This window comes from Geotrypetes seraphini, chromosome 1 (genome assembly GCF_902459505.1).
Source record: "Geotrypetes seraphini chromosome 1, aGeoSer1.1, whole genome shotgun sequence".
NCBI classification, from domain to species: domain Eukaryota; kingdom Metazoa; phylum Chordata; class Amphibia; order Gymnophiona; family Dermophiidae; genus Geotrypetes; species Geotrypetes seraphini.
This window is the reverse complement of record NC_047084.1, coordinates 82,151,038-82,174,293: the sequence shown is the minus strand read 5'-3', so window position 1 is coordinate 82,174,293 and position 23,256 is coordinate 82,151,038. Positions and strand designations below refer to the sequence as shown.

Below are 23,256 nucleotides of genomic sequence, written 5' to 3'. Positions count from 1 at the left end.
ACCGACGAAGCATTATGGTGATACATATATGGTGATACATACCCGATTGCTGCCTGAAGGTCCATACATATGATAGATGCACCCCCAAGGGTAGATGCATTCAATACTAGCTTGTCTTTTAAGATAGTTGTAATAGACAAATCAGTATATGACTTGTCAAACTGAACAACAGTGGCTTGATTATTTTGCATAATAAAATTGCAAGACACTGAATTATATATATTTTGGGATCCCATTCAATTACAGCAATTTCTGAATTCACGTGAGACAGCTTAATTATTTGCTGACTTTTGAGGAGTATATTAGGAAATGCCCTAGTAATGTAATGGATAAGTATTATGTCCAATTAATATTTCTTTTGGACTTATGTAATGTATAAGTATCTTTTCTCATTATGTGTGCTAGAAAGGAAATACTTTATTTTATGATGGGATATGTTTTATTTGCTATTTTCTTTTGATGATTTGTATGACTCCTGTTCTCTATTCCATGTAAATTGTATATTTGAAAAGTTGATAAATAAATTTACAAAAAAAACCCAAAAACCATTTGATATACAGCTAATGGGAATATCGTCTCAACACTTAAGAATAACAAATATCTAAAAAGTCTAGTAAAGGTAGAAAAATAGAGGAAAATATAGCATAGAAAATGTTCATTCTCAAAATAGCAAGACATCTCTATCTCTCTTTTTTTTATGACCTACATATGTAGACATTTGGGTCCTTAGTACATCTATTTGGGGGGAGGTCATTCTCAAATATAAAGACGTTCACATAAAAACCACACAAAAACAAGTTTTCATCTAGGCAGCCTGCATTCTTAGCAAACTGTTTAGACAGCTGAGCATAGTAGAGGGGCTCTTTAAGGACTGTAGTGAATTTCACATTAAATGTGTCAGGTACTGATGTCACAATATCGTGCTTATGTTGTATGGTGAGCCCTCCCAAACCCACCCAAAACTTACTGTACCAACCCGTACATCACAATAATAGCCCTTAAATGCTTGCAGGTGTCATCTTAATGTAGATTCTGGAGGGCTTATCATACAATTTAAGCAAGATATAGTGACATCTGTACTTGGGACTTTTAATTTGAAATTCACTGCAGTAACCCTTAGAGTGCCCATCTGCTCTCTAGCTTCAAATTTCTGATACCATCTGAAGCTGTTTGGGCTGAGAACTTGTCGGCACCCTCTCATACTACAGGCTAGAATGTAGTGAGGGCTATTCACATCTTTGGGTGGTGGGAGGGGGGGGGTCAATGACCACTGGGGGAGTAAGGAGGGGTCATCTGGTCAGTTTGGGCACCTTCTTGAAATTTAGATGCTTTTAAAACAGGTATAGCAACAAACGTCTAAAATAAAAAAAGCCCTGGCCGTGTTATTCCCACCGAGCGTCCAAGTCCTAAGCCCTCCCAAAACACACCTCTAACATGCCCCCTTAAGATTTGGATGCACTGGAGACAAAACGACCAGAAAGATGACTAGAAAGTATGTTTTGAGAATGCCCACTTGGACATTTTTGACTAGTAAGATGTCCAAGTGCTGGTTTATGCTATATTTTGGGCATCTATCTTTTTTTGAAAATGAGCCTCATGGTCTGTGGCAACAAAATTATTTTCCTGGGTAATGACTCCAACCAACATCATAGACCAATGGCTACATTTATCGCTTTACACTTCTCCATGTTAAATTTTATCTACCATTTAGGTGTGGACCACCAGTCTCACAAAGTCCTCCTGTAATTCTTCACAATTTGTATGTGATGTATCTTTTAAAATTCTAACATTGGTCCACAAAATTCATTACCCAGTCTGCCTCTTCTATCTTTGCTCCTAATTCCATACTCCTTCAAGGCCACTTCGATGTAGTCATCAAAAACTCCTAGTTATACCTTCTTTTAAATACATTAGACTTGATACAAAGCATTACACTATAGTTAACATAATAAGATCTTTACTCTAGAATGTAATGTAATGTAATGTAATTTATTTCTTATATACCGCTACATCCGTTAGGTTCTAAGCGGTTTACAGAAAATATACATTAAGATTAGAAATAGGAAAGGTACTTGAAAAATTCCCTTACTGTCCCGAAGGCTCACAATCTAACTAAAGTACCTGGAGGGAAATAGAGAAGTGAAAAGTAGAGTTAGAGGAAAAATAAAAATAAAATAAACATTTTAACAAGATTTTAGTTTCCAGAAAAAGGGCTTCTTCAGGGAAGAGACTTGGCCGACAGTCCCAGGATGTCTATGTCTCCTCCCCTGCGATGTTCTCCCATCCATGCATTCCCTCCCAGACACACTGCCCGTGCCCCAGCCGCTCCAAGGAGGCTGCCCCAGATGAGGCCCACGATGAATGCAGGATTCTCTCCTCTCCTCTTACTTTACACTTGAAACTTCTCTCCATCGCTATAAAAAGTGATCTCAAAATGTATTAATTCCATGATGTGTTTGAAGAGTAACTGCCTCTTCTATCAAACTGCGTTAGCAGTTTTTCGTGCAGAGAGCCGCGTTGAATGGCCGACGCTGCTCCCGACACTCATAGAAACTCTATGAGCGTCAGGAGCAGCGCGGGCCATTCAGTGTAGCTCACCGCGCTACAAACTGCTAGCGCAGTTTGACAGAAGAGGCCCTACGTGTATCACAGAAACTGGAACCTGGGATGTTGATGGTTATCTCAGGATCTGGATTCTCTCTATTCTTTTCAATTTGAATTTTATTTATTTATTTTAAAATTTTCTTTTCAGCCTACACCTAGCCGGATCACAATAAAACAATCACAGAATATTTCACATAATCTTCACAACAAAACAAACTACAAGTAACCCTACTACATCATTCCCTCTTCTAAAATTTCAAATACAAAAATATAAAATTTTAATTAGGTGTCTTTCATTTCTCTGCTGGATTTCTGGACATCTTTCCCAATTTGTCCAAACTCAGACTTAGATGTCCTATCAAAAATGCCCCTCTATAAATTGAAATCCTTGGCTCAATGTGCCATGATGATGATAAAAATACTAATGTAGTATTAAGAAAAGAATGGAAAATAAAATTAAACAAGTAATCCCTGGCAAAACTGCACACTGAATATTACTTCATCTCAAAATATGTAGTTTAAAGGTTTAAAGAAGTATAAAAATGATAAATGAGAAGGTACAGCTCCAGTGTGCATAACTTCTAAAGAGGTTAGCTCTCTTCAGCTAGAGGAAGGGATCAGTAACGTAGCCAGAAATCCAATTCTGGGGTGGACTAATGGGAAACATGGGTGGGCATGAATTTTATTTTCCCTCTTTCCATGTTCCTCTACCAAATCTAGGGTTCCTTGTATTAAACCGTGGACGAGTTTCTTACTGCGGGCTGGCGAGGTAAATGCTTCAACGTTCATGCAATAATCTATATTTCATAGTCAAGCAGCTATAAAAAGTCAGTTGAATGAGTGTCAGAGCATTTACCTCGCCGGCCCGCGGTAAGAAGTTCTTCCATGGTTTAGTAAAAGCCAGCATTAAAAATTAAAATATCTTACTTTGGGGAAGATATCCAAGCCCCGCCAGCTGAAGCCCTTGCTTTTCAGGACTCACCAGCTAAAGACATCAGAAGCCCATTGACCCTTGTCAGAAAAGTGTGGCAGTCGGCAGCAGCATTTTGAATAGCTGATGTTGGCGTCATAGGCATGCTCAGTTCTTGCAAATGAACTGAGCGTGCCCGCAATGCAGGCATTGTGTGGCACAGTGGTTAGAACTACAGCCTCAGCACCCTGAGGCTGTGAGTTTAAATCCCATGCTGCTCCTTGTGACCTTGGGCAAGTCACTTAATCCATTACCCAGGTACATTAGACAGAGGGTAATCCCATTACTCCCAGGTACATTAGACAGAGTGTGAGCCCACCAGGACAGATAGGGCAAAATACTTGAGTATAAGTGGTATATAAATGCTAAAATACATAAATAAAATTAATCAATATATTGCTAATCCTTTTCAATTCTCATCACAGATGCATAGGGGGAGCAGGAAGGGGTGCTGATGGACAGGGGTGGGGGAAATGAAGGGAGGCCTATTGCTGGACAGAGGGAGCAGGAAGAGGTGATGATGGACAGGGGGGGGAAATGAAGGGAGGCCTATTGCTGGACAGAGGGAGCAGGAAGAGGTGATGATGGACAGGGGGGGGGAAAAGGAAGGGAGGCTTATTGCTTGACAGGGGGAACAGGAAGAGGTGATGATGGGCAGGGGGAAAAATGAAGGGAGGCCTACTGCTGGACAGGGGGAGCAGGAAGAGGTGATGATGGATGGGAGGGGAAGGAATGGAGGCCTATTGTTGGACAGGGGGAGCAGGAATAGGTGCTGATGGACACGGGAGGGGGGGGAATGAAGGGAGGCCTACTGCTGGACATGGGGAGCAGGAAGAGGTGATGGACACGGGGGAAAAATGAAGGGAGGCTTACTGCTGGACAGGGGGAGCAGGAAGAGGTGCTGATGGACAGTGGGGAGGTAAAACAAAGGGAGAAGGGCTGCTGCTGGATAAGGGGAGCAGTGAAGGGGTGGTGGTGGACACAGGGGCGGTAAAAATAAGGGAGAATGGACAGGAAAAAGCGGCTAAGGAGACAGAGAGAGAAAGAAATAAAGACAGAAACACATATATTCTAGCACCCGTTAATGTAACGGGCTATAAAGCTAGTGTAGATATAAATTTCATATAAGTTTCAAGTGGATGATCAGATAACTGTCAGAGTGATAGCTCCATACAGCACAATTCCTCGTTGATCCAAATTTTCATATATGTTGTTATATTTTTTGTATATTTTTTAAAAAAGATCAAAAGAACTTATCTGAGTTCATAGAAGACAGCCATATTCACCACTCCTCCCAACATGAATGTTTCAATTTCTTCTTCAGGATCAAGGTGTCATCGCTGAATGCCAATGCTTGTTGCTCTTATGCCCAGTGTAAAAGGGCAAGAAACGGATCTACTCTTTAGAATCCAGCCAGGTTCTTATGACTTGAAATTCCCAGCTCTGGAAACAGGATCGCGACTGGATGGACCTTTAAATGGATTATGTTCATATGTTCTCAATTAGAAAATGGCAGGAAACAAAACGATGGTATATTTTTTATATCACTTTAAACAGCACCGCCCCTCTATTTTGTAAGTTGTCAAGTTTTCTTAGTACGAACTGTAGGAGGAAAGGGTGTACCAGGGGCTGCTGAAAAATTCTCAGCCCAACCAACAAAGCTGGGCTGTATCCATTGAGGTCTATACACTTCAGCTCTGACGGACCCTAATGCTTCTCCCTCCCTACGCTGAGATTAAAAGTGGCAAAACATTTTGCCCTGAGGTCTCAGCATAGGAAGGGAGAAGCATTAGGGTTCATCAGAGCTAAAGTGTCATGGAGGTCGGTCAGAGCCATGACCTATGTTGAGACTAAGGGGTCCTTTGATCAAGCTGCGGTAGGAGTTTAACACACGCAATACCGAGTGTTAAAATGCCTGCCGCGCTAGCTGCTAATGCCTGCATTGAGCAGGCATTAGTTTTTTAGCCGGCTGCGGGGGTTAGCGCGTGATGAAATGTCCGTCGCGCTAACCCCGCTAGCGGCTTGATAAAAGGACCCCTAAAAGTGGCAAAACTTTGCTATTTCACAAGCTGCCAAAGTAGCCTAGAGGTTAGGCAGCTGTCTTGAGCCCTGCTGATCTGGGTTCAAGACCGGCTTGAACCAAAGAAAAATACATTTTCCTGCCGCATCTCTGGGGTAAAGCGCGGACCTCCCTTAGCTGATGTGTTTCCTCACATTAATTATTAATAAAAGACAGTCGACACAGATCCATGGGGTCAGAACAGTGGTGGAATGAGGGACTACAGCGCGGACCTGAAACACCTGAGATATGAAACCTCAGCTGTCAATAAATGAAGATTTTTAAGGACCTGCGGTTGAGATCCGCAAGGTCCGCGAGATCCGTGTTTTACCCCTTCCCGGTCTGACCCAGTAAGGCTATTCTTATGTTCTTATGATAATTTAGCAGCATGTGTTAGTCTTTTCAAAATTAAAAATAAAAAAAAAAAAAATTTTTAACCAAACAAACAAACAAACAGATGACCTGGATATTCTATGCATGTGCCCAGATATGGCCTGGTATTGAATATTTGAATATTTGGGGCTAGTACGCCATTGGGAGAATTCCTTCCAAAAGGTAGTAAATAAATAGCTCAGCCTGTGGCTGTTGTTGGCTTTAGGGAAGCTTATACCCCCAAATTCACAGAACGGGAAAAAGCTTTAGGGCTCCCATTACTAAGCTGCGATAGCGGTTTTAGCGCGTGCTGAATTGCCACGCGCACTAGACGCTAATGCCAGTGTTGAGCTGGCATTAGTTCTAGCCACATAGCGCGGGTTTAGTGCACGCTAAAAACGCTATCGCAGCTTAGTAAAAGGAGCCCTTAGTGAATCTGGATCTTAGGGCTCCTTTTAATAAGGTGTGCTAGCGTTTTTAGCGCACGCACAAAATTACCGCATGCTAAACTGCGCGGTACGCTTCTAGAATAATGCCAGCTCCATGCTGGCGTTAAGGTCTAGCAAGTTCGGAAATTTAGCGCGCGCTATTCAGCGCGTTAAGGCCCAAACGCACCTTTGTAAAACGAGCCCTTAGTTCATTTTCCATTGTGATGAAATACTATAGTCCCTGCGTGATCTAGAGCTTTCCCTTATCGCCTAGCAATGGTTACCTAGACCAGTGTTCTTCCACCGCCGGTCCCTGGACCAGTGCCGGTCCACAGAAATTTCCTGCCGGTCCACAAGGCCAGCACGTGCATCAGGCCCAAAACAGTGTTCTTCAACCGCCGGTCCACGGTGCGATCGTTGTGGCGTTATCTTCGAGCCAGTTCCCTCTTCCTAACTGATTCAGTGCACAAAGCCACGGGCATCCTGTGCCTGAACCGGAAACCTTCTTTCTCACGTTGCAATGTCAGAGGGAAGGCTTCCAGATGAGGCACGGGACGTACAATGTGCAATTAGTACTATTATGGGGGTGGGGTCTGGGGTAGAGATTGGGTAGAGATGGGCGGGGTCTGGCCCACGACTTAGCCCAGTGTTCCTCAACCGCCGGTCCACAGACCGATGCCGGTCCACAGAATAATTCTTTTATTTTTGCCGGTCCATAGGTGTAAAAAGGTTGAAAAACACTGACCTAGACAGTGTCAAATGGGTGGGTGGGTGGGATAAAATAATTGATTTTGAAAATCTGTAAGTTGAATGTGCTTTTCTTGACTTGTTATATGTTCTTATACCTGTGTGTTGCACTGTTAATATTTTAAAATTAATAAAGATTAAAAAAAAAAAAAAAAAAGGTGGGGGGGCATTTCATAGTTAAAATATCAAGGACAAAACATACAGAGACATATGGCAACAAAAGGGTCAATTGTTAAGGAGAAGTAAAGTACATCGACATAAAAAAAATTAAAAGGGAGGTAAGAGGGGGGTGGAAGGAACAATAGAGTGGGGATGTCGCTTCGTAAAAACAGTTATTTATTACTCTGTTGGGCCACATGTACCGAAGGCATATTCTTTTTTTCTTTTTCAAATTGGGAAGGCATCCCTAAATAGGAAGGCCTTTAGTTTGCATTTGAATTTGAGAGTGGATTCTTCTAGTCTGATATCCGATGGTAGGGCCTTCCATAGAGAAGGGGCTGTGACAGAGAATATAGCATTGCGTGTGTAGAATAGTTCTCTTATGGATGGGATGTTAAGTAAATTTTGATTACTGGATCGTACGGCTCGTGATGAAGCATAGGGAATGAGGAGTTTGTCAAGAAAGGCTGGAGAACTTGTTTGTTTAATCATGAAAACAAGTAGGAAAATTTTGTCTGTTGTTACTTTTCTCGTGTTTTCTTGAATTCTGGTCATTTTTTTGCCTGCATTTGGGAGGTTATTCCATGCACCCACCACCCACAGTGAATATACATATTTCCATATACTATTCACTTTTGTTGCTGATGCAATGAGTTTCAAGTTTTCACAGCCTGCCAAAAATCCAGCATTACTGACCAATACAATTACTATTCCCCATGTACTAATTGACAACGATGATTATTCCTCTTTTCCTTTAACTTCTCTTTTTGGAACTGATTCACCAAAGTTTTTCTCATCCTCTGTTTCTATGAAAAAAAAAAAGAAGAAATATTGGTGAATCAGACCCTATATTACAAGACACTAAACTGCTTAAAAATAAAATCATACTGAAACCAGGCACGTTTTAAGAGGTGGAGCTTAGATGAAAAGGCTGTAACTCATTCCAGTTGATTCACAGATACATCACTATGCTAAAAAGGCTATTTATAATTAAATGTAACCTGTATTTCCTAGTCAAGCAACTATATAAAGGCAGAGAGCCTACATGAAATAACAGCTGGGGATTTTACTATTGCTAAAATGTTCTTTTTAAGAACAAGAACAAGAAGGTCTTCAGTAACAAACTATGAGGTGAATCTGCCCAGCGTAAGTACATTAACAATTGTATGTTCCTTATAAGAAATTGAGTAGAAACAGGGATATTAACTAGCATGAATGCTGTACTATACACATGTAATACAGTGAGAGAAGAAATCATTCTCCATGTACAGAGCATAGTTACTTCTGTGTTTACTATAAACATCAAAATCAAAATATTTATTATTATTTTTAATTTTTTAAAACCTTTATATACCACTTATAGTCAGGTACTCAAGCAATTTTCCCTATCAGGAAAATGTTAAAAACGCAACTATTTGTAGATGATTTTCTTTGAGCAATTGACCTTATGTAAGGAATGAATCTGTTTTTGTTTGTATTTTGTTCTGATTTTTTAATATTTTATGAATGCAACTTTTTGTAAACCATTTTAGAAAAAAGTGGCATAGAAAATTTTTGAATAAATAAATAAAATACCTGGGGCAATGGGGGATTAAGTAACTTGCCTAGGATCACAAGGAACAGGGTGGGATGTGAACCCACAACCTCAGGGTGCACTGATCAATTTCTGCTTTAAGAAAAAGTGAATATGCCAAGCATAGCTTGGGAAATTTCACAAATTCAGAGAATGAGAAGTCTAAACAGCAGTTTCCATGAGATGATGATAATCATGTAATAAAAAAAACGCAATACTGTATTTTCATCTGAAATAATTCAGACTTAACTCTGCAAAGATACAAAGGTACTCTGTGGTATATTGGCATCCAATCACAGCAGTGTTTTTTTTTTTTTGTTGGTTTTTTTTAATGCAACATTTGTAGGTCAAAGATTTTAGCGTGACTGAACTCTTGTTTGTTGTCACCTTAAGATGCCTGAATATAATTAGACCAAATATTAATGACTGATAGATGGGTTCAAATAGTCAGGATTTATATTCAATATTTTGCTACTCTTGGACTACTAACAAAGGCAATCTCACTCCAAGTAGTAATGGTATGTTTCTGTAATTCACATTGTATGCTTTGTAAAGATTTTGATGGATATTTATATATTTTGCAATCTGTGTATGATCTGTTCGGTGAAGAAGCTTAATTCTTTATTTAGCAACTAAAGATAAAAAGAAAAATGATTTACTTCTAGACAACTCTGTAAGGCAATAGCTGCTAGAAGTATGATACTGATACTGATTAGGCAAGTTTGATCTTGCCCGTTAATTAACACCAGGGAAAACTGAAACCGTATTTCAATCAGTCAAAAATGTAACTTGATAACTGCTTTTGATTTTATCATTTTTCACAAGCTCTTGACTTGTGAAGATGTGCAAAATATTGGGAAGGTGGCAAAAAAAAAAAAAAAAATCCCCACAAACCTTTTTCTAGCGCGGAATATGGTCTGGGCAATTAATAAATGGAATCAAAATGGTTTTAATTATATCCACTGGGTGATTCCAAGGCAGCGTGTGTACGCAGTGGTGCCTCAACATTTTTCTTGGCTCGGTTCACAATACTCAATGACTCATCCGCATTCGTTGCCAGACATGGCAGAGTCATCTGGACTATTGAGATTCTAAAGAACAGATAGAAATAGTGACAAAATGACTCAGTACTAATGACAATAATCCAAGTGCTGCAAGGGAGCAATATTTTACACTTATTCCTGGATTTTACACACAGCGCTGAAATATCAGTGGTGCGGAGAGATGATTCGTACACAACTACATTTGTTAATGACCTATTCAGTATTTTATCTATTTCTTCAATGAATTACCGGCAATTCATTTTCTATCCTGTTTTCCCCAAAGACCTCAAAACAGATTACAGGTTAAACATACATAATATACAGTTGGCACTGGATTTGCCATAATTACAGCGCAAGTTTACGATACAAGTTTTTATCCTAACTTGACACATACTAGGGGTCTAATATTAATACTATTCCAAACAATAGGAGTCCAATTTAAATTAATCCTATACACTCAGAATCTTTATATTTTAAATTTCTATGCACAAGCTTGTGTTTTTGACCATATGAAGCGTTCGGTACCATTCCAACCGCTGCTAGTTGTTACTGAGGTCCCCTTAGCCCCACATAACAAGTGAGCATAACATTTGACCAGGGCAATGCACGTATTTTGCTTAGCTGCAGGTAGTACAGCACCCCAGCAGAACTTCTTAGAACTTGGATAATTTTTCAGCGGCTCTGCAGGTGGACAAATATGTGTGAAGCACCCTGTGCGACTTGTGTGATAAACTTGCTGCTTTAAACCCCTCTGCCCAGGGTCTAATATTAATATTCATAAACTCCACTAATTTGGAACATGAGGATGTTACTGGCCAGACTTTACGGTAGATATCCTGGAATGGTTGGATAGGCTGGAGTGAGCTTTTGGAACCTAGGACAATACCGGACTTTAGAGTCTATGGCCCAGAAATATTAAAGAAGAGACAAGTTAATTTAATCATGTATTTTGTAATGGGTATAACTTATGGGCAGACTGGATGGACCGTTCAAGTCTTTATCTGCCGTCATTTTATTTATTTATTCATTCAGCTTTCTATACCGTTCTCCCAGGAGAGCTCAGAAAGGTTTACATGAGTTTATTCAGGTGCTCAAGCATTTTCCCTGTCTGTCCCGGCAGGCTCACAATCTGTCTAGTGTACCTGGGGCAAATGGGGGTGGGGGTGTGGAGTTAACAGGCAAATTCTATAAGAAGCGCCGAAAAGTTAGGTGCCGAAATAGGCACTGCTCAGCGTGATTCAAGTAAAAGTGGGTGCTGTTTAATGAATCACGCTGAGTGGTGGCTGTTTTGGAGGCGCCTAATAAATAGGCCAGCTCTAGGCACAACTAAAAGTTAGGCGCCTATATGAGCGCTACTCCGCGCGTTAAGGCCCAAACGCACCTTTGAAAAAGGAGCCCTAAAACAATACACAGCTTTTACAATATAATCCAGTAACCCTGAATAAAATTACTAGTTAGCATAAAATTGCTTAAAAAGGCCCATAAGAGACTTTTCTAATCTAATCTACCGTAATTAGGATTTCTTAATCGCACTTATCCAGCACTGTAACCAAATACTCCATGCGTTGGCAACTTTTATCTAATTTCGTTTTCTGATCTCATTTCTCTGGAAGTTCAATAAATTTTCACCATATGATTCAAATAATCTGGATCCAGGCCATAAAGAATTTTGATGTCATTTAAAAATAACCAAAAATGATATATAGCCTAATGTTTTAGAAGAGGGGTCAACACAGTATTAGGAGTAACCTTCATCCTTGCTAGAAGTCAGTACAGTTTAAAGCAATATCAGTGCAATTTAACTAAACACAGTGAGGGGCATAATCGAAAGGGACGTCTAAGTCCCTTTACGTCCATCTCACAAGTCGTCCAAAGTTAAAAAGAGCCTAAGACATATGTCCAACTTTTTTTTACTTTCAAAAATCGTCTAATTATATGTCCTGCCGATCTGATCGTCCAAGCTGCTAAATCGTCCATCTTTATACCACATTTCCGTCCAACTTTCCGTCCAAGTCCAAAACGCCTAGAACAAGCCCTGTTGGACGTGGGAGGGGTCTGCAAAGTGATGGACTACACACCCAGACATGCCACCTAAATAGTGGGGTACCTTACAGGGACTGCTATGAACTTCATAAAAAGGGTGTCATGGCTTCTCCTCACTACAGCTCCCTTATAGGTGACGGTGAGCCCCCCAAACCACCTCCAGAATCCCCTAGACCCACTTATCTACCACCCCTGTAGCCCTTATGGCTGCAGGAGTCACTTATATGCCAATACAAAAGAGTATAGGGCAGTGCACATGTTTCAGTAACAAAGCAGTGATTACAGGGGCTTATGGGCATGGGTCCTCCTCTCTATGGATCCCTAACCTACCCCCAAGATGACTTAAGCTGCCTCTGGGCTGGACGACTAGGCTTTCCTATGCTAGCCGAGATCTAGAGGCTGAAATTTAAAGTTGTGAATAAAATTTTTATGGGGTTGGGGGGAGGGTTGGTGATCACTGGGTGTGGGGGTCTGTGTTATGTGTTTTCAGTGCTTATCTGGTGAATTTAAGTGGTTTTTTGTGACTTAGATCATGTTTTACATGGTCTAAGTCACAACGTCCAAGTTCCGTCTAGGCTCTGTTGTTAAACTTTCAGTTATACATTCTGTACGACTAAGTCTAAGCCGGCCCATGCCCCGCCCAACTCCCAGCCTCAACACGCCTCCCGAAACACCCCATTTAGGTTTGGATGTTGAGCGGCACTATGAAGGCTTAGGTCATTTTTAAATACGTCCAAAATCCGGTTTTATTATCGGCGCTTGGACGTTTTTGAGAAATGTTCATCCAAGTGCCGATTTAGGCTGGTTTTTGGACGTTTTTCTTTTTCGATTATGAGCCCCAGTGTGTACCCCAATCTATCTACCCTCCTCCTAAGATCAATTTGGCTTTTCTATGTTGCAGTGCCTCCAGTTTATGGATCCGTTGTCCCAATAATACCCCAATAATAATAGTTGGAATTATCTAGTTGCTTGTATTTATTATTTATTTATTTCTAAAAATTTCTACACCACCTAAAACTAAGGGCTCTTTTTACTAAGCTGCATTAGGGCTTTAACGTGCGGAATAGCGCACGCTAAATTTCCATGCACACTAGACCTTAATGCCAGCATTGAACTGGCTTTAGTTCTAGCTGCATAGCATGGGTTTAGCGTGCGCTAAAATGCTACGTACGCTAAAAACGCTAACGCAGCTTAGTAAAAGGAGCCCTAAGCGGTTAACAATTGAAAAAACACTCATAATAATTCATGAAAAGTACATTTACAAAATGCATTCGAATTACGTTGCAATTATATGGCAATTTCATCCTCCTAAAAATAATGTTGAGAGCTCAATGAATTTACACATTAACCATCACATTACATAAAGTACAATAACCGCAGTTTGGAATTCTTAAAATATGTCTATCTAATAGTTTTTTTAAAAAAAAACCTCCACAAACAGTTGTGTCTTCAACATGTTTCTAAATTGTAAGGGGTCAGAACAGGTCCTCGGGATATACGAGTGTTTCCCAAAGAGCATGAAAGTAAATCTTTATCACTGAGCATGATTTTCATATTTGTTCTGTCTCTTTAGCATGGAGAATTCAGGAACTGGTATGGACAATTTTGGAACTTATGCAGAATTTTCCTACTCTGTCTCTTGGCCACTTTAATTACCACAACGATAGGAGTGTTGGTTCTTTCGTTGGTCTACGCCAAACACCACAAGCTTTCAGATGAAGACCAAGCTGTTACAGTAAATTCACCAACCGTAGGACTCGGAGCTTGTTTAAGAAAAGCCCCTTTCGGTGTTGACAACCAATTTTTATTCCTGAATCATCTCAGTTCATCACAGGTATGAGCTTTCATTTCCAAAATAATAGCTTTACAGTATATAGTTCAGTCAGACGAGAAGATGGTGGGTCGAAGTTTCAAAGAGAAGATTTAAGCAAAAAGAAGGGTTAAGAAAAGCCTTTACATGGCCACGAATTTGGACTTGGAAGATGAGATGTATTGTACAGTGTCTGCATCTATGAGACAAACTTGTTTTTTTTTTGTTGCATAGAGCATTATGGACCCCTGTTCGGTTACAAAAGTTGGATAGCTCTAAGTCTAATAAATGTTGGCATTGTCATCTTGAAGTAGGGACTTTAGACTATTTATTGTTCTATTGTCCATTTATTATGGCTTTTTGGAAATCAATTTGGGGCTAAATTAATTGTTTATTAGAAAACCCGGTGGCATTGACCTATGATACTATATTATTTGGCATGTCAATGAGGGCAAAGAGTCAGATATCTTCGAATAATAATAAGCTTTTGCTTATAATGACAGGGGTTGCCATACAACAAATTACTTGTAACTGGAAGAACTGGAGCAGACTGAATTATAATTTTTGGTGGAACTCACTGTGTCATATATATAAAATGGATAGAGTAATGGCTACGCAGCAGGGGTATTTAAGGAAATTTTAAGATGAGTGGGAACCATTAACAAAATATTGTAATGAATAGATGCCATTTTTTCCTTTAAATTTATAAGTTGAATATTCAGGGTGGGGGGATAATTTTTAGTATATCATTTAAAAATATTTGTTATGAAAGGTGGGAAGGGAGGGAGTTAAGGTTATATGATTTGTATTATTGCTGAATATTAAGTGATATATTTAGAAGTCCTTTTATCAAGCCGCGATAGAGGGGTTAGCGCTTCGGACATTTCATCACGCACCAACCCCCGCGGCAAGCAAAAAAACTAACGCCTGGTCAATGGATGCATTAGCGACTAGCAGAGCAGACGATTTAACACGCGGTATTCCGCACGTTAAACCCCTACTGTGCCTTGAGAAAAGGACCCCTTAATGTTAAAATGTTTTAACTTACTGTCACACTTATTGTAAATTTGAAAATGAATAAAGATTTAAAAAAAAAAAAAAAAAGAAAAAGAAAAGCCTTTACAAAATTACTAAAAGATCTTTTTTCTCACAATCAGCGCAAGGAAGATTATTGGTGGTATTCAAACCTGGGAATCCGAGGGGTCCTAGGCTTTATGACATTATTGCAAAATTATAGAAAATATTGGGGCTCATATTCAGAGGGCTTAGGGCTCCTTTTACTAAGGTGCGCTAGCGTTTTTAGCGCACGCACAAAATTACCGTGCGCTAAACTGAGCGGTATGCTTCTAGAATAACACCAGCTCAATGCTGGCATTAAGGTCTAGCACGTGCGGAAATTTGGCACGCGCTATTCCGTGCGTTAAGGCCCTAACGAGCCTTTAGACTTTCAACTTTAAGGGCTCCTTTTACAAAGGTACATTAAGGCCTTAACGTGCAGAATAGCGCACGCTAAATTTCCGCACATGCTAGCCGCTATCACCTCCTCTTGAGCAGGTGGTAATTTTTTGGGTAGCGCACACTAACCCGGTGCATGCGCTAAAAACACTAGCGCAACTTTGTAAAGGGAGCCCTAAGAGTTAGGATCCTCATTTAAACTCTGAAGATTTATTAAGACTGAATGCCTGAATTTCCTCATTTTACTGGGGCCTAGTAAATTTAGGATCCTGAAAAATATGGATGGCTATAGAGGCAGATTTAGGACAAAGAATACAATTTAGGAGATTATCATTATTTTTCAGTGCTAGATTCCTAGATTAAGGCCTACTCTTTAATCTCTGCCCTGCTACCCTGTATATAATGCAAATTTTTCCCCTGCCCCCACAGGAACTCATTTTCCTGTCACATCCCGGAGAATTCTTTTCCCGTTCCTGCCCCATTCTTGCAAGCTCTGTCCTCATCTGCACAAGCCTCAAACATTTTAAAATCATAAGTGTTTGAGGTTTGTGAGGTTAAGGCAGAGCTTCAGGAATGGGGCAGGGATAGTGACAAAATCTGTGGGGACAAGACAGGGAAGTTGAGCTCCCGCAAGGACAGGGACAAATTTGTCCCCAAGTCATTCTCTAATTCTGGATCTGCTTGCACATGGAAACAAGCTTTTTAAAAAATTATTCTTATTATTTTTGAATAACGTATTATGGTATATGAAAAGCTAATCCTATGACTTCTCCATTTTGAGTCTAAGTTTAAAAATACTTTGAACCACTTTGCCCTAGGTGACCAGTCTAAACAAATGATAAATTTTTATCAAAATGTCCTTATGAACTCATATACCAGAAAATACCACTTTATTTGTTTGAGAGAGGAATGAGGGAGGACAATTTATGACCTATCTTTAATAAAATGAACTCATGCTATTGTAACTGATGTTCCTTTTTTCAGGCTAATGTGTACCCAGGAGGCGTTGTCCGTTGTGCAAGATACTATGGAGATTCCACAAAGTACTCCAGTTTGGAAGCAGCAGCTTTTGGAATCAGCATCAACAGTTATAATGCCAGAATGTCAGTGTGTACTCTACATATTTACACTGGAGGTTTATATAGGCCTTCCTGGACCACAAATGCCAACATGCATGGATACATAATATCGGTACGTTATATCATAATGCTTACATTTACGAGGGAGGTGTTGAAAAGTTCTCATCCCAGGCAAGATGAGAACGACGTGGATACGGTTCAATCAATGATCTGAAACAATGTAAAAATATAGAATTTCGTTTCTGCAAATTGGCACTTAATGAAATAAGATAACACTCTTTCCAGTTACAGTGGCAAAATAATGCTCAGAATTTAGGAAATGGGTTGGTTGGGCTGAGAACTTTTCAGAGAAAGAGCGAAAAAAGAGAAGAGAGAGAGAAAAAAAGAGACATAAAGAGAGAGAGAAAAAGAGATAGAGGAAGAGAGAGAGAGAAAAAAGAAGAGATAGAGAGAGAGAGAGAGAGAGAGAGAGAGAAAAGAGAGGAAGAGAGAGAAAAAAAAGAGAGAGGAAGAGAGAAAGAGAGAAAAAAAGAGAAGAGAGAGAGAAAAAAAAGAGATAAAGAGAGAGAGAAAAAGAGATAGAGGAAGAGAGAAAAAAAAAGAAGAGAAAGAGAGAGAAAAAAAGAGAGAGGAGGAGTAAACTAAACCGCATCATCTCCATAAAGATAGAGCTTGGCATGGTTTACAGGTAATTCAATAAATGAGGGAAGAACATAATAAGAAATTAGAGGTTATGAAGAGGAATAGCTAGCTTTACATTTTAAATAGATAGCTTTACGTTTTGGAGAAAAGCCAGGTTTTCAGATGCTTTCAGAATAATTGGAATGAGCCTAGGTTCCGCAACGGGGCAGGGAGGTTGTTCCAAAGCTCAGTGAATTTGAAGAAAAGGGATTTCCCTAATTTACCTGCACACATGATACCTTTTAACAAGGGGAAAGATAGTTTGAGTATGTGGGTGGATTTGGTAGTGTCAGGTCTCAAAGAATTCCAGGATAGTGGGAGTTAACATACATAATATACAGTACAAGGTTTTTCAATACAAGTTTCTATGCTAACTTGACACATACCAGGGATCTAAGACCAATATACATAATATACAATATTTACTCCCTATTTTACAAAGGTGCGCTAAGCTTTTTAGTGCGCACTAAACGCTAACACATGCATATTATCCTATGGACGCGTTAGCGGTTAGCGCATGCGTTGATTTAGCACATGCTAAATCCATGCTAAAATGCTTAGGGCTCCTTTTACTAAGCTGCACTAGTGGTTTTAGCGCGCGCTAGACGCTAATGCCAGCATTGAGCTGGCGTTAGCTCTTGGTGCATAGCGCGGGGTTAGCGTGCACGGCAATGCAGCGTGCACTAAAAACGCTAGCGCACCTTAGTAAAAGGAGCCCTTAGTGTGCCTTTGTAAAAGAGGGCCTTAGACTATAGGGTACAATTATTAATGTGGGCTACTGTTAAGATCTATTATTTTATAACTCTGTTTCATGCAGTGAGAGCTAGCTACTAATAATTAGAGTTAGCAGTAAAATAAAACATCTTAATGACAGCCCATATTGATAACGTCCCCCCTCCCCCCTATATTGATTATAAAAGGCCTTTTTGAGTGGTTGGGAAAACAGAAGAGAGAGAGAAAGATTGATCACTTTAATGATAATAATAATAACAACTTTATTTTTGTATACCGCAGTACCATGGCAGTTCAGAGCAGTTAACAGAGGAAGAGACTGTACATTTAACAGTGATGTTACATACAAGACAGTGAAGTGGCGTACAGGATAATAGTGTTACAAACAAGACATTCAGTTAAACTTGGCGTTCAGATTAACTTAGGAAGTCGGGAGAAGTCAGGTAAAACCGGAGGCATATCAGAGATCAAGGCAGGGATACAAGGTAGGGAGGGATTCAGAGAAATTTATCAAAGAGATAGGTTTTGATTGATTTCCTGAAAGTTTGGTAGGAGGGTGAATTAGAGATGAGGGTGGTTAGGCATTTATTCCATTTGCCTGCTTGGAATGCTAGAGATCTATCAAGGAATCTCTTGTAGATACAGCCCTTTAGGGATGGGAAGGCAAACCGGTAGGAATTTCGTGGGCGAAATTCAAAGTGTTCCGACAGGTAGATCGGGGAAGAGCCTGTTAAGGTTTTGAAGCAGAGGCAAGCAAATTTGAAGATGATCCTTGCCTCCATCGGCAGCCTGTAGCAGTATGCTAAAATTTGCTGACTAACTCTCCATTAACGAATGATGAGGCCCTTAGATATGTCTAATGAATATTAGGGCTGCAATTATTGTACAATAATTGGCCATTCATTCTATAGGACTTAGTTGACGGTCATCAACAGTGATTCAAGGGCTAGCTTAAGAAGCACATACACAGATGAGACGTGGCAAAGTAAGACGTACTAAGCAGTTAGTGAGCGCTTTAGCTTGCTCTGTTAGTGCAAGCCTAGGGTTGGCATATGGTTCCAGAAAAAGGAGGACAGATTGAGACATAGAAACATAGAAAATGATGGCAGAAAAGGGCTACGGCCCATCAAGTCTGCCCACTCTAATGACCCACCCCCCTAACTTCTTCCCCTAAGAGATCCCACATGCCTATCCCATTTTTTTCTTAAAGTCTGGCACGCTGCTGGCCTCAATTACCTGCAGTGGAAGATCATTCCAATGATCAACCATCCTTTCGGTGACATCCGGGTTTTACAGCATTAACAGGTGGGAAAAGTGGGGCGCAAACTTCTTAGGAAGGGAAAGGGTGGGGGAAAGAGGGCACAGGAGGTATCATGTGCCTACTGACAAATGTGCACTAAATGCCAGGTCATCTAACGTCATGCCAATAGGAGGGGGTTAGGCACATTTGTGTTCATAGTGCCAACAAATAAATGGGTCCTTTGATTAAGGTGTGCTAACCTATTTAGGGCACGCTAAATGCTAAGATGCCCATAGGAATATAACGGATGCCTTAGCATTTAGCGCACACTACATCGATTAGCGCACCTTAATAAAAGGATCCCAAGGTGTGTTAGGGAATTTTGCACTTAGGGCTTGTTGCATTTGCCTGTTAACCCACATTACATGCAAAACTCTTATGCTCTTTAATAAACATACCCCTAATATAAGCATGTCATGCCCTTCTTTTTTTTTGTTCTTTTTTAACTGATGTTTTGAAAGATTTTTCAATAAAGCCTAAGATCAGTTTTTGGAAGAAGATAATCTATAATTATTTTTGGTGAAAATATTAACAAAGTAAGAAATTGATTTTTGGGTATATTTTTAGTTCTGATTTAGAATTCTCAAAGAAGCTATTATTTAACCATTTGTAACAGTCTGCAAACTGTATTGCAGGGTTTTTTTAAGTTCAAAAAGTTTTTATTAAATTTTCTTAATAAAGACAAAGGTTTAAGAAATCTTATGGAAATTTGCTTGCTTTGATGGAGATAGCTTACAATAGATAAATTCTCTGTCAGTGCTTATTAATCTTTTAATGGTCATGACCCCATGATACTAGCCAAATAAAAATGTGTGACCCTTTGGAGATACAAAATAATGATGCATGTATAGAGAGCCCATCCAGGTCATGATCCCCAGAAGTGGGTTTTTGGATCGTATTTGGAGTCCTGACCCTCAGTTTGAGAAGCTTTGCCCTGGCCTATAGTATTAAATTTATGATGTTTATGAAAGTTAGAAGTCACACAAGTTCTCATACTTATGACCTAATATTTTGAATTTTTTTTGTCTTACTAGGGTATCGTGTGGGTTGGTATAATTACAGCATCCAGCAGTTCAGCCACCACATTCAATGCTATCGCTGGTCAAACAATTTTCATCCCTCAAGGTTGCATCTACTGGATACAGAACAATGGAAGTGCTGAAGTCTTCATTGTGATGTTCTATAGTACGAGTAACGAGTTATTAATTCCAGGCGTCAGCAGTGCGCTTTCTTCCATTCCACAAAACATACTATCTTCAGTTTGGGTTCGTATATCCTATTCTATATTATAATCACTATGTTGTGAGAATGTTCTCATGATATGCTTGTATTGTTTTATGTAACTCACATACGTAACGAAAGAAAGCAAACCCATTTTGGATGGAAACTATAGTAGTCACCAACTAGAAGACAGATTAAAGGTCATCACTGATGACCCCCAAGGTAGCTAAGCAGTATAACATGTAGGTTCATAATATGTGCCATCATTAGTGGGCAGAGGAAGGTAATATTCTCTACAGGTGTCTGGTGAAACCCCAATCTTGAATTCTGTGAGGAGTTTTGGATGAGACAGATACAAAAGGGCATTGATAACATGGAGGCAATTCAAAAAAATGATCCACGGCCTGTACTTAAGCCTAGGCATCACGGCCCAAACTCTGTAATCGGCGCCTAAAGTTATGCACCTATTTTGGAGGCGCCCAACTAGATAAGCACCTATCTAAATTGAACAACAAGCTCAATTAAGCTTTTTAATCACCAATAATTAAAACTTAGGCGCCTATCAAGAAAGAGCAATTCTGTAAGAGAGCGCCTCTAAAAGTTTAGGCTGCCTTCAAATAAAAAAAAGGCGCTATGCATGTTAGGCGTGGGCGTGGCTTTGTGTTAGGCGCCTTGTTACATAACCGCTGCTCTTAAGCGTGTTTCTGTGCTCACATGGCTGCCTAACTTTTAGTTGTGCCTAGAGATGGCCTATTTATTGGGCGGCTCCAAAATAGGTGCCGCTCAGCATAATTCACTAAACAGCACCAAATTTTACTTGAATCGCGCTGAACGGTGCCTATTTCGGCTCCTAACTTTTGGGCGCTTCTTATAGAATTTGCCCCCATGTGTATGTGAGAGGGCAAGGTTGTCACCAGGACAATTGCTCTGGGTTTCCATGCCACATGGGACCACAAACCTGCCAAAAGCTAAGGGAGGCCTGATTTGCTGGTAGTCTTTAAGGCCTAACGCTGACCCCAAATAAGCCATATATAGGCAATTGAAAAAACTAAAGATGTACTCCCCAGAGCAGTGTATCGCAAACTGTGTGCCTCCTGAGATTTCAGGTGTGCCGCAACACACTAGTGAGGAGTAGAGTTGTGCATGCCAACTGACTGCCTACAGGACGTGCCTCTCACAATGAGAGGCATGTCTGTAGGAAGTCAGCTGGCGCAGATGGCTCTCCTCGTGGCCGGTGTCTCTCCTCCTCTACCCCACACCTCTCGGATCCCTCCACCAAAGCGGTTCGCGGCCAGATGGGCCCTCCACACACTTCCGGGTGCCTTCCGACCGGGGCGCTGAATTAAGTGTGCCACTGGCCGGAAAGTTTGCAAGACATTGATTTAGACCAACCGAAACCTAGCCTACATCCTTGGGCCTAAATTAGGCACAGATCTGGCATATTCTATAGCACTGAGAACAAATTCCTGGAATGCCCCTGCCCCTTTTTAGATGTGCATTTAAGATTTATGTGTACATCTTTATAGAATACTGACTAGGAAGGTGCACATATAAATTTAAATCGATGGCAATTAGCACCAACCGATTGTTAGAGCCCTATTATAGATGCTAACCGGCTCATTATTCAATTAAATTGCATGTGCAATTTTTAGCTCCATATATAGAACTTAGGGGTTAAGGATAAAGAAACAGAGGAAATGTGAGAAATCAAAGAAAATGAGGTAGCACAACAGACAAACACAAATTGGCAGACTAGGTCGACCACACTGTCCAAATCTGCTGACTTAGGTCCTCTTTTACTAAGCCATGATAGAGGTTTCTACCGTGACCCAGAGTGCTAAATGCTCCAACACTGCTACAATATCCATTTAGCGGCCCAGGTAGAGGTAGAAGCCTTTACACTAGCTTAGTAAAATAAGGCCTCGATGTTTCTTCCAAAAGTTAGGATTATTTTGCTAAAACTACAGCCAAAGTATTGCAAAGCTGTTGATTAGCCTAAGCGCAAAAGAGGCTGTTTCTGTAAGCGGCGTCTGCCGCGTGTCAGTCAGGGACAGGCACCGCTTACAGAATCACGGTTCACATAGACACTAGGTGCTGGAAATGTAGGTCAGGGTTTTACAGGCCTACATTTCCGGCGCCTAAGGTCCTTGCAGAATCGCAGCCAGCAACGCCTATAGACGTCGAAGTCCGGTGCCGCCCCTAAACATGCCCACTTCCAGGCTTCAACATAACTAAGAGCTATGGACCCTGGCGCCTGTCCCAGAGGGAGACTAATGGTGCCTAATTTTTTAATTGGTTTTAAATGGTGCAACCAATTAAAAACCAATAAAAACTTAAAACCAATAAGGGCAAATTCTTAAAACCAATAAAAACTTAAAACCAATAAAAACACTTAAGGGCAAATTCTATAAGAAGCGCCCAAAAGTTAGGCCCCTAATTAGGCACTGTTTAGCGCGATTCAAGTAAAATTGGGTGCTGGTTAGTTAATTGCGCTGAGCGGCACCTATTTGGGCACCTATTTTGGAGGTGCCCAATAAATAGGACAGCTCTAGGCACAACCAAAAGTTAGGCGCCCATGCGAGCGCTTAAGAGCGGGAATTCTGTAAGAAGGTGCCTAACACATAGCCACGGCCACGCCTAACATGCAATTGTTTGAATTTTTTGAGGCGCCTTGTTACAGAATCGCGCTTTCTTGATAGGCGCCTATGTTTCAATCAGTGCTGATTAAAAAGCTTAATTGGGCTTGTTCTTCAATTTAGAGAGGCGCCTATCTAGTTGGACGCCTCTGAAATAGGTGCCTAACTTTAGGCGCTGGTGACAGAATTTGGGCCTTAAAGCCAATAATAACACTTAAGTTGGGTTCCAGTAGGTGTGATCTAGGCATCTGCTGGCACTTAAATTTCAGTGACTTATTTTAGAATCCAGCCCCCCAAAAGCCTTGTTTTTGCTACCCATGCTTGTGCATCACATTTAATAAACT

General features: G+C 40.4%; 1 protein-coding gene across 1 annotated transcript in view; it reads left to right on the top strand.

Annotated features, from left to right (window-relative positions):
* LOC117366498 overlaps window positions 1–23,256 on the top strand; it is a 135,602-nt gene that overhangs the window by 42,202 nt on the left and 70,144 nt on the right. Inside the window, exons 4-7 of the mRNA XM_033957882.1 lie at window positions 8,354–8,485; window positions 13,572–13,832; window positions 16,248–16,454; window positions 20,090–20,320. Coding sequence (XP_033813773.1) covers window positions 8,354–8,485; window positions 13,572–13,832; window positions 16,248–16,454; window positions 20,090–20,320 — 831 coding nt within the window. The remainder of the gene's footprint in view (window positions 1–8,353; window positions 8,486–13,571; window positions 13,833–16,247; window positions 16,455–20,089; window positions 20,321–23,256) is intronic.